We start from the raw sequence: 13494 nt of genomic DNA, 5'->3' as shown, positions 1-13494 counted from the left end.
TTTCAAAGCATGGTACAAAATCTTCATCCTTTCCTTTTTGGAAAATCATTGCCAGACTGTGAAGAAGGCTGTCACTTACATACTGTAATTCTGGAACAAATCTGTGAGGTTGAGTTCCTTAGAAAGGTGATCTTTAAGATTCAGTAGGTTTTAATTTTGAACTGATTTTTCCAGCATTGGCTAAAACACAGGAGAAATGTAATTGTATCTGTTTGTTACTGGATAGTGTATAAAATCCTTATTGTTATGAAAAATAATGCATTTTGTTTTATTCGTTTGCTCAGGGAAATCCAAAATAATGACGGGTTTGCAAAATTTTGAAGAAGTTGTTTAATCTGATTTGTATTATCAAAATAATGCTTGTACTGAACAGAAAAGAAGCATGCTAAATTGAACAAAATTTTCATGTGTTTCGTTTACATTGGGGTTCTATAAGCCACATGTCTACATGTAGTCCACATGAACATTTAACATTTTCCTTTGTAACTACTTAAATATTTTTTTAATTGAAATCATTCTGAATTCAGAAAGATGACCTGGATACTCCATATTAAGAAAGAAAGAAAAATGTTTTAAAGTAGGTTAAAAGAGCTTTTGATTAGTCTTTATGCTATGGTAAAGGAAATAAAATTAATGAAATCTGGCCATTAGTCTTAAAAGCCTAAGAATTTGTATGATGCAGTTTCAGATTCACTTCTTGTATAGCTGATCCATTTTGGTTTCATTGCATATGAAAAATATTTGAAGCTGTTTAACTGGATTATTTAGTGCAAATGATCAAAGAAACTTTAATTTCTGCTTTCCATTAAGGATTTTTCTGTGCTGATTTGTGCTATAAGCTGTATATACCCACATGCATTTCATTTAAGTGAATCATGGACTTGTGCATATAATCCTCCCAGAATTCTTGCTGTGTTAATCTTGAGTTCTTCATAAAGGTCACAGTTTCTGTACGATGAACCTATGCCAGTACATTTTAAAACTCACATACTGTAACACTTCAGTGTGTTGCAGAAGTGGGAAATACACTTTTTTAGGATGGTGGTTATTGTCATATACACTCCCCTTTAATTTTGGCATCTTCATTTGTACTGGATACTTTTATTATTTATGGGAATGCGTGCCTTCTAGAGTAAAACTCTTTATGTGCTGAAAGGAAATTAAGGAGGTTTGGCTCTTTTACTCCATTATTGCAATTAAGAATTTAGCATCATCCGTGCCAAAGGACAAAAGTGGTTCATTTGCCCTAGGGGAACAGGACAGTGATAAGATGATTTTTCGTCAAGGATCATTGGGTCGTAATTAAGTTACATTCATGGCTATTGCTTTTTGAAGGATGATTGGTAAATGACAGGCTTCATGTGCTTAGTACGGACAGTGTTCAGTAGGGTTTTTTCTCCCTCTGTCAGAAAATCCTGTTGAGCCTGATAATGTAAATGTGGCATTTTATTCTGAACAAAAGAGCAGGGAAATGAGCTATCTTGTCTAATCATTCAGTTGTTTAACACCGACTTCCAGTTTAGACTCAATTGGCTGGAAAGCACTTGACATGTGAAGTTAGTGCTGTTCCGAACGCGTGTTTGAGTAAATTTTAAAGTAAGTGACAGCTAAATTGTACCTAGGGAAATTACAAAGCCTTCAACACAGTTAATTTTTTGGGGAGGATTAGTTGTAATTGCAACACCAGTCTCCTTGAAGATTCCTCATTTATAGATGATGAACAGAAAAAAAAAACATTTAGCTCTTTCAGGGACTGGTTCTCTTAACGGAATAATTTTTGCAAAGTCTGTGGTTTCTCCTGGAATGATTTCTTTCCACACTGAACATCTGCTTAAGATTTATAGAATAGTCGGTGTTTAAGAGTGTTAAGGTGTTTTTTCCCCCTCTCCCTTGTTTTGAACTTTTTTCCCCCCTCAACGACCTTCTTTTCTCTAGTGATTTCAGATTTTGAGAGCTTTTCAGTCAGTAAGCTCTTTAGGTAAATTGCCACTTCACCAGCACTTTATGCATAATGTTGAAGCACTTTATTCCAGTTAAAAAAATCAATATTTGTCATTTAAAATTTTGATTAAATTAAGTATACTCTCTGAATTGGAAGTTATGGGTAAGCAGACTAAGTTTAAAGCTATCGATAGGTAAATAGATAGTTATCACTGGTTGCTCTTGTTCTAACAGTTCAAGTTTGTACGAAACCCATTTGTGATTTCTAGTTTATTTATAAAGAAATTTGAGTTAGGAGGGCTTTGTTTTCTGGTATTGTTATAAAATCTTTCTTCGATTCTGCTTTTATTTCATCGGCTTGTAGAATTTTGATTAAAGTCATATTGAGTTAATTTGCATCAGTCACAAATACTTTTAAATGATTGCTTACTTTTTATTAGCATATATTTTATTTATGAAGATTATGTATATCATTGAAATACTTTGAGGGGTATCTAGTCATTGAAAATATCATAGTGGATTTTTCTTAGAGATAATAGTATGTTAGAGTTGGTTTTCACTTAGTATTATTTGAGGTTTCTGATAGCAGTGGCTAAATTTTTATTTCTATTTAGAGTAGAGTTTTAAATCAGTTCTAGTGTTTTAAAGCATACAGAGGAAAGCAAAGTTGTTTTAGGATATAGAATTACACTGATTAATTGAACCTTCCCCCACGTTTTGGGTGTAAAGCGGTTTCAACCTTTTTCCATTTGATATTTTGCTGCACTTACTGATGTAATCCCGCCTAATAACAAGTAGTAGTCATGTGATGGTTTTCTCTGCTGGTGTGAAACATTTGAGATGATGAACCCACTAAGCTCCAGTTCATAGAACCTCACGTTAGAGTATTCACACTGAGAGGAGACCCAAAGATCCTTGAGTTCAACTGTTGAGATAATCTACTTTTTATCACCACTTCTTGAAATGTGTAACATTGTTATAGCCAAGCTATGTGTAGTACTTGTCAATTAGGGTTGAAACTCAAAAGTCCTATGAGTATACAACTATTGTAGCAATGTCAGTTTTAGATACTTTCTCATATTTTTCATTTCCATAACCAGAATTTTCAGGCTTAAATAGGAAAGATTAATGATGACATCAAATTATATGAGGAGTGGACATTTTTGTCTCTTTCTTAAAGTTACATGAACCAGCCAAATGCAAGTCAGAATGTAAATAGGAATTGAAAAGAAATGACTAGTCATTAGTTACTTCTATCATCAGTAGGTATGAAATGTTTCATTACAGATTTTTAATTCATTTTGTTGGCAACCTGGGATCAGTGACATTGTTATTTAAAATTACTAACATATATATATGAATTATTTCCATTTTGCCATCCTTTTCTGTTTTTGTTCTGAGCGTGTGTAATCTTCAGAAGCATATATTTGGAGACCAAAGACTATTAGTGTGTCTCCTTGATTGACCGGACAGTTATTCATTCATTTATTGATGGCTTTGACCTAATGTAGGGAAAATACAATTGAGATACAATACTATTCCAGTTTGGGAATTGACCTGAAAAAGCAAATCATCCTGCCTTTTAAAAATCTGTTATGTGTTAGTTTTTCTTTTGAAAATATTTTGGTAGTTTTTCCCTTAACTGGAATTGTGGAAACGTAATAACTTAACTTGTATCTGAAGCAAAGGAAAATACTGGTTATATAAAGCTTTATATCATATGTGGTAGCTTCTGTAGCATTTCCCTTGTATGACAGTAATCTAGCCTGCAACATCTACTTGCAGTTTTGAAATTAACCTATAATTTAGTCTTCACCCCAAATGACAAAAATTCAAATGACTCCGTGGGGTACCAGAAGATGCGCTGTAAACAGGGCTCAGTAAGGGGATGAGGTGGAGTTCCATTCCGATCGGCTCCTTTTCACTGTGTCAGTATTATTGCAGTGAAATTAACGCTTCTTCATGGTATTGTACTTCTTAGTACAGTTTAAAATCTTAATCTGGATAAAATAGTAATTCAGTCTAGGGCAACATAACATTTGTATAATGAACCAAAATGAACCAAAATGTTAGGGCTTCAGCGGAAAATTTTAAAAGGCTTTTCTTCCTTTCAAAAACTGTTGCACGTGTGAGAGAAATATGTTTTCTCCACAAAGATTATCACTAGCTGTACTTTTTGGTCCATACCTGTAACCGTGTTTGTTTGTTTGTTTTCTAAGTACATTTCATACTTTCTTTTAAATAATCTTTTAAATTTATTATTCCAAGTTATTTCACCTTATTAGGTTAAAGGAACAACATTGCTTTTTAATAGAGCATAATGTGTAATTAGATGTACTCTGAAAGGGGGAGTCCAGTGACCTGATGGCAGTGCCTTCCTAGTGGCCTTAGGCTCATCAGTCAATCTCTAGATGCCCTAATTTCCTCATCTATTGAAAAATAAAGGAAAGTGGCAGGTAGACATGGATCACATTATCTAAACAGCTTTCCCAAGGTCTTAATAACTTCTTATACTGTTGTTTCCCAAAGGATAAAAGAGGTTTTGAGGACCCACAGAATATATTTCCGGAGAAGGCAATGGCACCCCACTCCAGTACTCTTGCCTGGAAAATCCCATGGACAGAGGAGCCTGGTAGGCTGCAGTCCATGGGGTCGCTAAGTCGAAGACTGACTGACTTCACTTTCACTTTTCACTTCCATGCATTGGAGAAGGAAGTGGCAACCCACTCCAGTGTTCTTGGCTGGAGAATCCCAGGGAGGGTGGAGCCTGGTGGGCTGTCGTCTTTGGGGTCGCAGAGAGTCGGACACGACTGAAGCGACTTAGCAGCAGCAGCAGAATATATTTCCATACTCTTATTTAATAAATAACTTAATGAAAATATCTTTTTGCTCTAATTAATTACACACCTACTGTGAGTCCTGAAGTTATTTCCTCCTTATCTGGAGAGGCAACAGTTTGAAAATTATGATGAGAATGGTGAACGTGCTTGAAAAGTTCTTGATGACCGTTGATGCACATTTAGTAAAGTTTCCCAAATCTGAAATTGAGAACCATAAACTTAAGTGGTTGGAAAAAATATTTGACAGTAGTCCTTGTTTTTAGAAATAATGCATTCTTATAGCAACTTCTGTATAATATGACGAAATGCCTTCATCTTTTGGACTCTCTAAAAAGTGCCATTTAGCAAGTGAAATAATAAAAGGTGAAGCAGAGAAAGCAAGGAGCCACTAATGATGTCTGTACTCTGAACATTGATTTTTATATAAGGATTATTTCTTCTTTGTTTGTTTGTTTTTCCATTTTGGCTTTGTGGTAGTCTACTTAAGTAAAAGCTGCCTGTGTACTTTTTGACTGGTCATTGTGTATCTCTCAGATTAATTAGATATATTTTTTTCATTGTTAATATTTTGTTGTTTCCAAGGGATGACTTACCTGCTGCTCTTGAAAGCACCATTGACTGCTATGAAAAGTATAAAATCCTGCCAAGGATTCATGATGTCTTGTGTAAGCTGATAGAGAAAGGCGAGACTGAGCTAATTCAGAAAGGTTAGTCACCTTCTGATATCTTAGGGCTGTTAGTCTTTTTTTTTTCCCTCCTCTTTCTTGCTTGTGTAATCTTAATGTGTTGCTGTGAGGAGAAAATTTAACAGAAAGACAAGCATATCCAGAGAAACTTTTCTTTTGTTGCGCTTCTGAGTTGAAGAGAAGAATATCAGGTAAATTTTTTAACATTACAGATGTCCTTGTTTTTAGTAACTGTTCATTTTGAAAAGTTGCCCTTTGTTGTTTTTCTTTTGCTCCACTTCTTGATGAGCTGTCTTTGTGGGGATTTTCATCCTTAATCTCACCAGTTCTCTTTGAAACTAGTCATAGGTGCTTAATGTCATAAATATATGCTGTTAGGTAAAGAATGTGACAGAAAATTGTTTCATATAGCTATAAGCTTTAAGTTATTCTGAATATTTATTTTAAAGTTTTCTGATATTTGTTCAGAATTCTTCAAGTGATACTGTGTTACTCTATATTTTTTCTTCTAATATATTTTCTTCTTTCCTCTCTAGCAATGGACTTTGTGAGCCAAGAACAGGGTGAAATGACTATGCTCTATGATCTCTTCTTTGCCTTCCTACAAACGGGAAATTACAAAGAGGCCAAGAAGATCATTGAGGTATGATGTTAACTACAGTATTGTAATTGTACAGCTATTTAGACTCTTAATTAGAATATGTTTTAAAATTTTAACCTTTAATTACACTTTTTTTGATTCATGTTAATATAATTCAGTCCCAATAATGTAGGGTTGGGGGGAGACTCGGCCAGCTTCTTTATTGTATGTAATTACAGTTCAGAAAAGGCAGCCTGGTTGTATATTGAATTTGTTTCTTCACTTTGTTAAATTCACTGTTATATATCAAAATGACATTTGCATATTAAATCTTGGATTGTGGAACAATTAAATTAAACTGGCATTCCTGGGTGTAAAGTTGCTAATCCTCTTTGCCAAGGAATTCTTTGTTCTTAAAAGCAGTGGAATTTAATTTGCTGCAGACCATGCTCAGATTTATTTGTAATGCTTGTCTACAAGTTAATCAGCCAAACAAGTGCTGTCTGCAACTGTTTGGCATTTAATTTAAAATTTCTTCTTTTTTTTTTTCACTATGGTAAGCAGCTTATGGGAAATGGTAGGTGACAAACCTGGGCTATTTAGGATTAGTATATTTTATCTAGGCTTGATTGAAATTTTGCTTACTGAAATTGATAAGTCAAAGGGCAACTATGAAGTCTGTCCAAATTGTGATTAATTTCACTATTAAAACAGTCCTGTGTCCCCTAAAAAGTCATTTCATAGAAGACGGACACATCATCTTAGATATTGCTTAATGTGTGTAAAATAAACTTGTAAATATATCAGTCATCATGTTTCTCTCAGATAGACCTTACTGCTTGCTACCCATGTCTTTTCCCAAAAGTGCCCATGATGGATGGCCCATGATGGACGAGACATGGACGTAGTCTTTGGCCTCCTTGCTTTTATGTTGATGACTGCGTATAATGGATTTGAAAATACAGGCACACAACCCAGAAAATTACTAGTTTCTCTTGACATTTTTCAAAGAAGAGAAACGTCTAGCATGAAAAAGGACTGTGAAATTAATTCAGAACTTTCTTCTTTTTTCCTCTTTAATCCAGTCTGTCCTTCTAGCAGAGGGAAGTAAGGTGTACTGTCTCGGACAGGTGCCTTTGTAGCTCTAGTAGTTCATTTGTATTTTCTGGGAAATGGTATAAATTCTCTTACTTGAAGTGCATAGCGTAGGTATCTGAAGATGAGGGGAGCTGTCTGCCTGTTGAGTTCTGCTCCTCTGTATGCATGTTATCAATATAGTAAGGCACCGATCAGAGCAGAAATAAAACTCAGGTATTCAGACAATAGCGATTAGAAGTTCTACAGCAGGAAAGCAGGTGCCTCTCTTTGTGTAATAAGCAAGACGTAATAGGAAGAGCAAAAGGCTTAAGAGTGGGTTCTCCTTTTGTCATTTACTTCCTATTGTGATAAAGAATAAGTTACTAAACCTTTTTAAGCTTTCTCATCTATAAAATGGAATATAGTATCTTTCTTTAAGATTCAATCACATAATTTAGAATGTAAAGCAGCTTGCATATTTCTTGGATTATGATAGTAATCAATAATATTAATCCTCTTTGCCCCTTAAAGGTAAAGACTCTGTTGTCTTCTTCACACCACATAATTCACAAAATTATGCTTTAGTGTAAGGTACATTCTTGTCACGTGAACAGGCAAGAGAAGGAGGCTACCTCTTAATTACTTAAGGTTTTGCCAGTGTACAACAGTTAGTTGAGTGTAATCATTTAGGAATGGCTGTATACTGATGGCAGAATTTTATAGTGAAAGTGTATAGAACTGCTTAAAGGATAGAGAATAGCTTTACAGAATCCTTTTGCAGTACCCTAGGGTAGGACGGCAAGGTATGCAATATATGGAAATATTTGAGGCACATTTTTAGTTTTTTTTGTTAATGGTTAGTTGGAGTTGAATTAAAGTAAGAACTTGAATTTTTTTTTTTTAACTTTTTATTTTGTGTTAGAGTATAGCCAATTAACAAACAATGTTATCAGAGTTTCAGATGAACAGCAAAGGGACTCAGCCATATATATATACACACATATATCCATTCTCCCTCAAATTCCCCCTCCCATCCAGGCTGCCACTTCACAAAGTGGCAGAGTTCCATGTGGTATTCAGTAGGTCCTTGCTAGTTATCCGTTTTAAATACGGTTGTGTGTACATGTCCATCCCAAATTCCCTAACTATCCCTTTTCCCCATTCTTCCCCCCCAACCCACCCCCAACAGCAACCATAAGCTTGTTCTTGGAGTCTGTGAGTCTGTTTCTGTTTTGTGAGTTCATTTATATCATTTCTTTTTAGATCCCACATATAAGGGATGTCGTACCATATTTCTCCTCCTATGACTGACTGACTTCACCCAATATGGCACTCTCTAGGTCCATCCATGTTGCTGCAAATGGCAGTTTTCATTCTTTTTAATCACTGAGTAGTATTCCATCGTATGTATGGTCCACATCTTCTCTATCTGTTCCTCTCTCGATGGACATTTAGGTTGCGTCCATGTCTTAGCTATTGTAAGCAGCGCTGCAATGAACACCCGGGTGCACGTATCCCTTCGGATCGTGTTTTTCTTCAGATACATACTCAAGAGTGGGATTGCAGGGTCATTCGGTAACTCGGTTTTTATCTTTCTAAGGAACCTTCATACTGTTCTCCATAGTTACTATACCAGTTTACATTCTCACCAGCAGTGTAGGAAGGGGAACTCGATATTTTGATTGTTAAAATTCAAGGCCTGGAGTTCTCCTTTGTGATTTTCTAAGGATTATTGAAAATCTTAAAAGTAATGAATATTAATAAATGAGGACAGTACCAGCATATGAAAGAACATAATAAATACTGAACAACATTTTTATCATTCCCCAAAATGCAACAGTGTGTTATCCAAGGGTAGATTCACTAGGGTTGAATTTCCAAAGCAAAATATGCAATAAAGCTTCTTTGTATCCTAAGCACTGTGGGAGATAAGATAAGCCAGTCAACCAGTCATATTTTATGCTCTCCTTAAATGAAGACCAAGACAAGATTTGGTGTGTTATATGACCTGTGTTTTTAAAATGAGTTGGTTTACATATATCATAAATGTATTATGTTTTAACATAGTTTTATATTTCTAACCATCGTTTATTGCAGGAGAGTGGAATTATAGCTGGTATTTTGCTATATACTTTTCTGTATTTTCTTGAGTTTTCAGTAATGAGGATATATATATATATTCTTATTCTATATATATTCAGAAAGAGTGTTGTTTTCCTCTACAAGAAAGGCTAAGGGAGAGAAAAGTAAATCAGACCTAGATTGATTCTCAAGGAATTAATGTGAAGCTTCTTGAACATAACATTAATACATGAAGATAACATCTGTATTAGACTGATAATTGTTAACTGCTATAAGAAAAATATAAATGGTTTTGAGAGTTCAAGAGAGAAACTTACTCTTAATGTAGGAAATACGGTGACTTTACTGATAACGGGGTTTAAGGTGCGGATTGATGGATGTGGTAGTACTCTTCACATTTGGGAGTTTGATGGGGTTGGAAGTGTGTTAAAGGTATTAAGAGGTAGAGCAAAGAAGTAGGAAAGGGAAATCTTTAAATAATTCCTTTTTTCCTCCAACTTCATTGAGATATTAGTAACACTTAACATTGTGTAACTTTAAGGTGTACACCCTGTTGATTTGATATGCTTATATATTACACAATGATTACCATAGTAGTGTTATTTAACAGCTCTGTTACCTCATGTAATAATTACCCTTTCTATGGTGAGAACATTTAAGATCTGTTCTTAGCAACATTCAAATACATGAGAGTGTGTGTGTACATAAGCTGTATTATTAGATTTAATTGCAGTGTTGTATGTTAGATCCCCAGAACTTACTCATTTTAGAACTGGGAGTTTGTACTGTTTGACCAGCATCTCCCTGTTCCCCCCACCCCCAAGACCCTGGCAACCACCATTTTATGCCCTGGTTTTAGGAGTTTGGGTTTTTTAGATTTCACATATAAGTGATAATCATAAAGTCTTCCCCTTTTTCTGACTTACTTTCCTTAGCATGATGCCTTCATGGTCCGTCTGTGTTGTCGCAAATGGCAGGACTTCTGTGTGCATGAGTGTGTGTGTGTGTTGTGTGTCTGACTTAAGTCTTATAATTTTCAATGTACAGATCTTTCATAGCCTTGGTTAAATTTATTCCTAGGGTTTGTTTGGTTTTTTAAAATCATTTTGATAATGTTGTGAATTAGGATTGTTTCAATTTTTTTTTCAGATATTTTGTTCCTAGTGGATAGCAGTCAAACTGACTTCTTTATGTTGATTTTGTATCCTGCAACTTTACTGAATCCATTGATCAGTTGTAATAGTTTTTTTGGTGGAGTCTTTAGTATTTTCTACAGATAAGATCTTGTCATCTGCAAACAAAGCCAGTTTTATTTTTTTCCTGATTTCCTAAATAAATCTTTCATCCTGGGGTATAGGATTTAAAAGAAATACCTTGTAAAGGTAGGTTGTTCGCAGAGACCCTTCAGTATCTGAATAAGCAGGCTGGAGTTCATTCAGAAGACAGTGAACTCTCAGCAATGTTAGGAAGAAGTTTATACTAGCAGAAGGATGTGTGATCGATGAAAGGAGGTTTGGGACAGTAAGATTAATAGGATCTGAATTAGGATAGTGGTTGTGGGGATTTTCAGGACACTTTACTCAGTCATTTTAAATGATACGTAATAGTAGATATCTCAATGCTAGTGACCTTAATTAGCAGAAAGTATGGAGGAGACTGGCAAAGATTGAAGGCAGGAGGAGAAGGGGACAACAGAGGATGAGATGGTTGGATGGCATCACCGACTTGATGGACATGAGTTTGAGCAAGCTCTGGGAGTTGGTGATGGACAGGGAAGCCTGGCATGCTGCAGTCCATGGGGTTGCAAAGAGTTGGACACATCTGAGCTACTGAACTGACTTATGGTGAATTAAGGGCTTCTCAGGTAGCTCAGTGGTAAAGAATCTGCCTGCCAAGCAGGAGACATGGGGAGATCCACTGGAGAACGAAATGACAATCCACTCCTGTATTCTTGCCTGGGAAATCCCGTGGACAGAGGAGCCTGGCAGGCTGTGGTCCATAGGATCGCAAAGAGTTGGACATGACTGAGCAACCAAACAACAATGATGAATTAACAGAGGCATAAGAGCATCTAAGCTCTGACTTGAGATACATTGAGGTCTGACAACAGCACCATCCCAGCACCTTATAAAGTTGGCATTGGCAGATTTCGTAACTTAAAACTGGGTCAAGTCCTTTAACTAAGGTGGTGGACAAAATTTGCATGGTTTCTAAAATTTGCGTGTCTTCCCAGTGTGATCAATTTCCCCTCCATTTCTCTCTTCCCTTCCTTCCTTCAGTAAACAGTTATGGATCACATCTTACAGTCTGTCCTAAAGATAGACTTTAGAAAGATGAAAGTGCAATAATTGTTTTATTGTAACAGAACGTGCTATAAAAGTATCTGTTTCAAGACTAGATAGATCTTTTTGAGGAAGTTATGTTTGGGATGAGAACTAAAGGATGAACTAGGAGCAAGGCAGGTAATGAGTGGAAGCAAAAACATCTCACTTAGAGGACACTACCTGTGCAAAGGCCCCAGAGCAGGACAGGACTTCTCTTCTTTATCCTTGTTCTTTCTCTTAAGGCTTTATCAGACAACGCTGCTAAGACCACATCTAGAGTGTCTAGGACAGTGTTAAACACTGAATGTTAGCTTTATGCTCTGCTTTCTCTGTGATGTTCTTTCTTGTGTTGAAGTCAAACCCTTTTCTCTCATCCTCTGTAGGCTGACTGTCCCTTGTTCCTTCCAGTATTCTTCTGGCACATTCTGGAATGAAATGTGCAACTGGGGAAATGTTCACAAATTATTTTTGTAAACTTCAATATCAGATAAATACACTTTGTGTGTTGTGTTTTGTCTCCCAGTGATGATGGGCAGCCTGATTGTTCCCCCTGTGGATGCTGTGTTGTGCTTAGTCATTTCAGTCGTGTCCAGTTCTTTGCAGCCTCCATGGACTGTAGCCCACGAGGTTCCTCTGTCCATGGGGATTCTCCAGGCAAGAATACTGGAGTGGGTTGGATTCCCTTCTCCAGGGGATCCTCTCGACCCAGGGATCACAGGTCTCCCACATTGCAGGTGGATTCTTTACCGTCTTGAACTACCAGGGAAGCCCATGAATACTGGAGTGGGTAGCCTATCCCTTCTCTAGGGGATCTTCCTAACCCAGGAATCAAACTGGGGTCTCCTGCATTGCAGGCGGATTCTTTACCAGCTGAGCTACCAGGGAAACCCTCCGCTTGTGTATAGATTCAAGTAAAGCTTAACATGTGTTACTGTTTAAAATACACCAAGTTTATTAAGACTCACTATCAGTGCCTCTACTCATCTAGTCATCTTTGTAGGTTTTCTGTCCTTTATTCAATGCTTATTTCTTTTGTATATACTTGAAATTGAATCATATAGCTTACATAATACTTTCTTCACCCTACATTGCTCTCTCTGCATTCTCTGAACGTCAGTAAGAACTGTTCTAAAGCATTTTTAATGACTACATCATTCTTTTTATAAGATTATTTGCCCATTCCTCTTTTGAGAACATTTTTCACTATTGTAAGTAGTCATCATAATTCACATCTTTACCTCCTAGCCTATTTGTTTTTCAGATTATTTACTTAGGATCATTTCTCAGAAGTGGATCATATGTTATTATTTTTAAGGCCCCTGATGCATAAAGACAAAAATTTTGTTGTGTGTTTATAGATGATACCTCTTTTATGGTTCATAGTAGCAAAGATTGGACTAAAACCCAGGCCTCCTGAGTTCTGGTATTTTAGTCCTATACTTCTTTTGCTACATATTATGATAAAATAGGGTGGTGTTTCTTTGTTTAGAGAAAATTACTTCATTCTTTTAGTCAAGTTCATTCGCCTCCCAGGAAAGAAGTGTTGTGGGTCATTTAAATAAATTAACACTTTAGATAATTCATTTTATGTTTTTAAGATTGCAGCTTAAGTCCAGGGAGAGATGGTACAAACAAGTACAGAAAGTTAAATAATGACATGAAATGTTAAATAACCATATTAAAAGTTTCTGTAGAGAATTATATCAGTTTTATTCTTAACCCTTTGAGCAGCTCAGGTATTACAGCTAAGTTCTCAGAATACAAACACAAAGATGAGTAAGAGTCTACTTTAAACTTACTTAGCGTTTCTTTCTAACCTCCTGTCTTAAGGTTCAAACCTAGATTACAAGCTAAGCAGAATAACTGATATTAGTAACATTTTAACACTTCTCAAATGATTTTCATGTGCATCTTCCTGTGAGCCTCACAGAACAACTCTGAGGAGTAATTAGGGTGGTGAAACT

At 36.0% G+C, this 13494-nt stretch overlaps 1 protein-coding gene across 1 annotated transcript in view; it reads left to right on the top strand.

The window, feature by feature from the left end:
- LRPPRC (leucine rich pentatricopeptide repeat containing) overlaps positions 1–13494 on the top strand; it is a 100286-nt gene that overhangs the window by 50664 nt on the left and 36128 nt on the right. Inside the window, exons 24-25 of the mRNA XM_070798575.1 lie at positions 5364–5488; positions 6004–6110. Coding sequence (XP_070654676.1) covers positions 5364–5488; positions 6004–6110 — 232 coding nt within the window. The remainder of the gene's footprint in view (positions 1–5363; positions 5489–6003; positions 6111–13494) is intronic.

Source organism: Bos indicus, chromosome 11 (assembly GCF_029378745.1).
Source record: "Bos indicus isolate NIAB-ARS_2022 breed Sahiwal x Tharparkar chromosome 11, NIAB-ARS_B.indTharparkar_mat_pri_1.0, whole genome shotgun sequence".
NCBI lineage: Eukaryota > Metazoa > Chordata > Mammalia > Artiodactyla > Bovidae > Bos > Bos indicus.
Note: the sequence above shows the minus strand (reverse complement) of the source record. Positions and strands in the feature narration are given on the sequence as shown.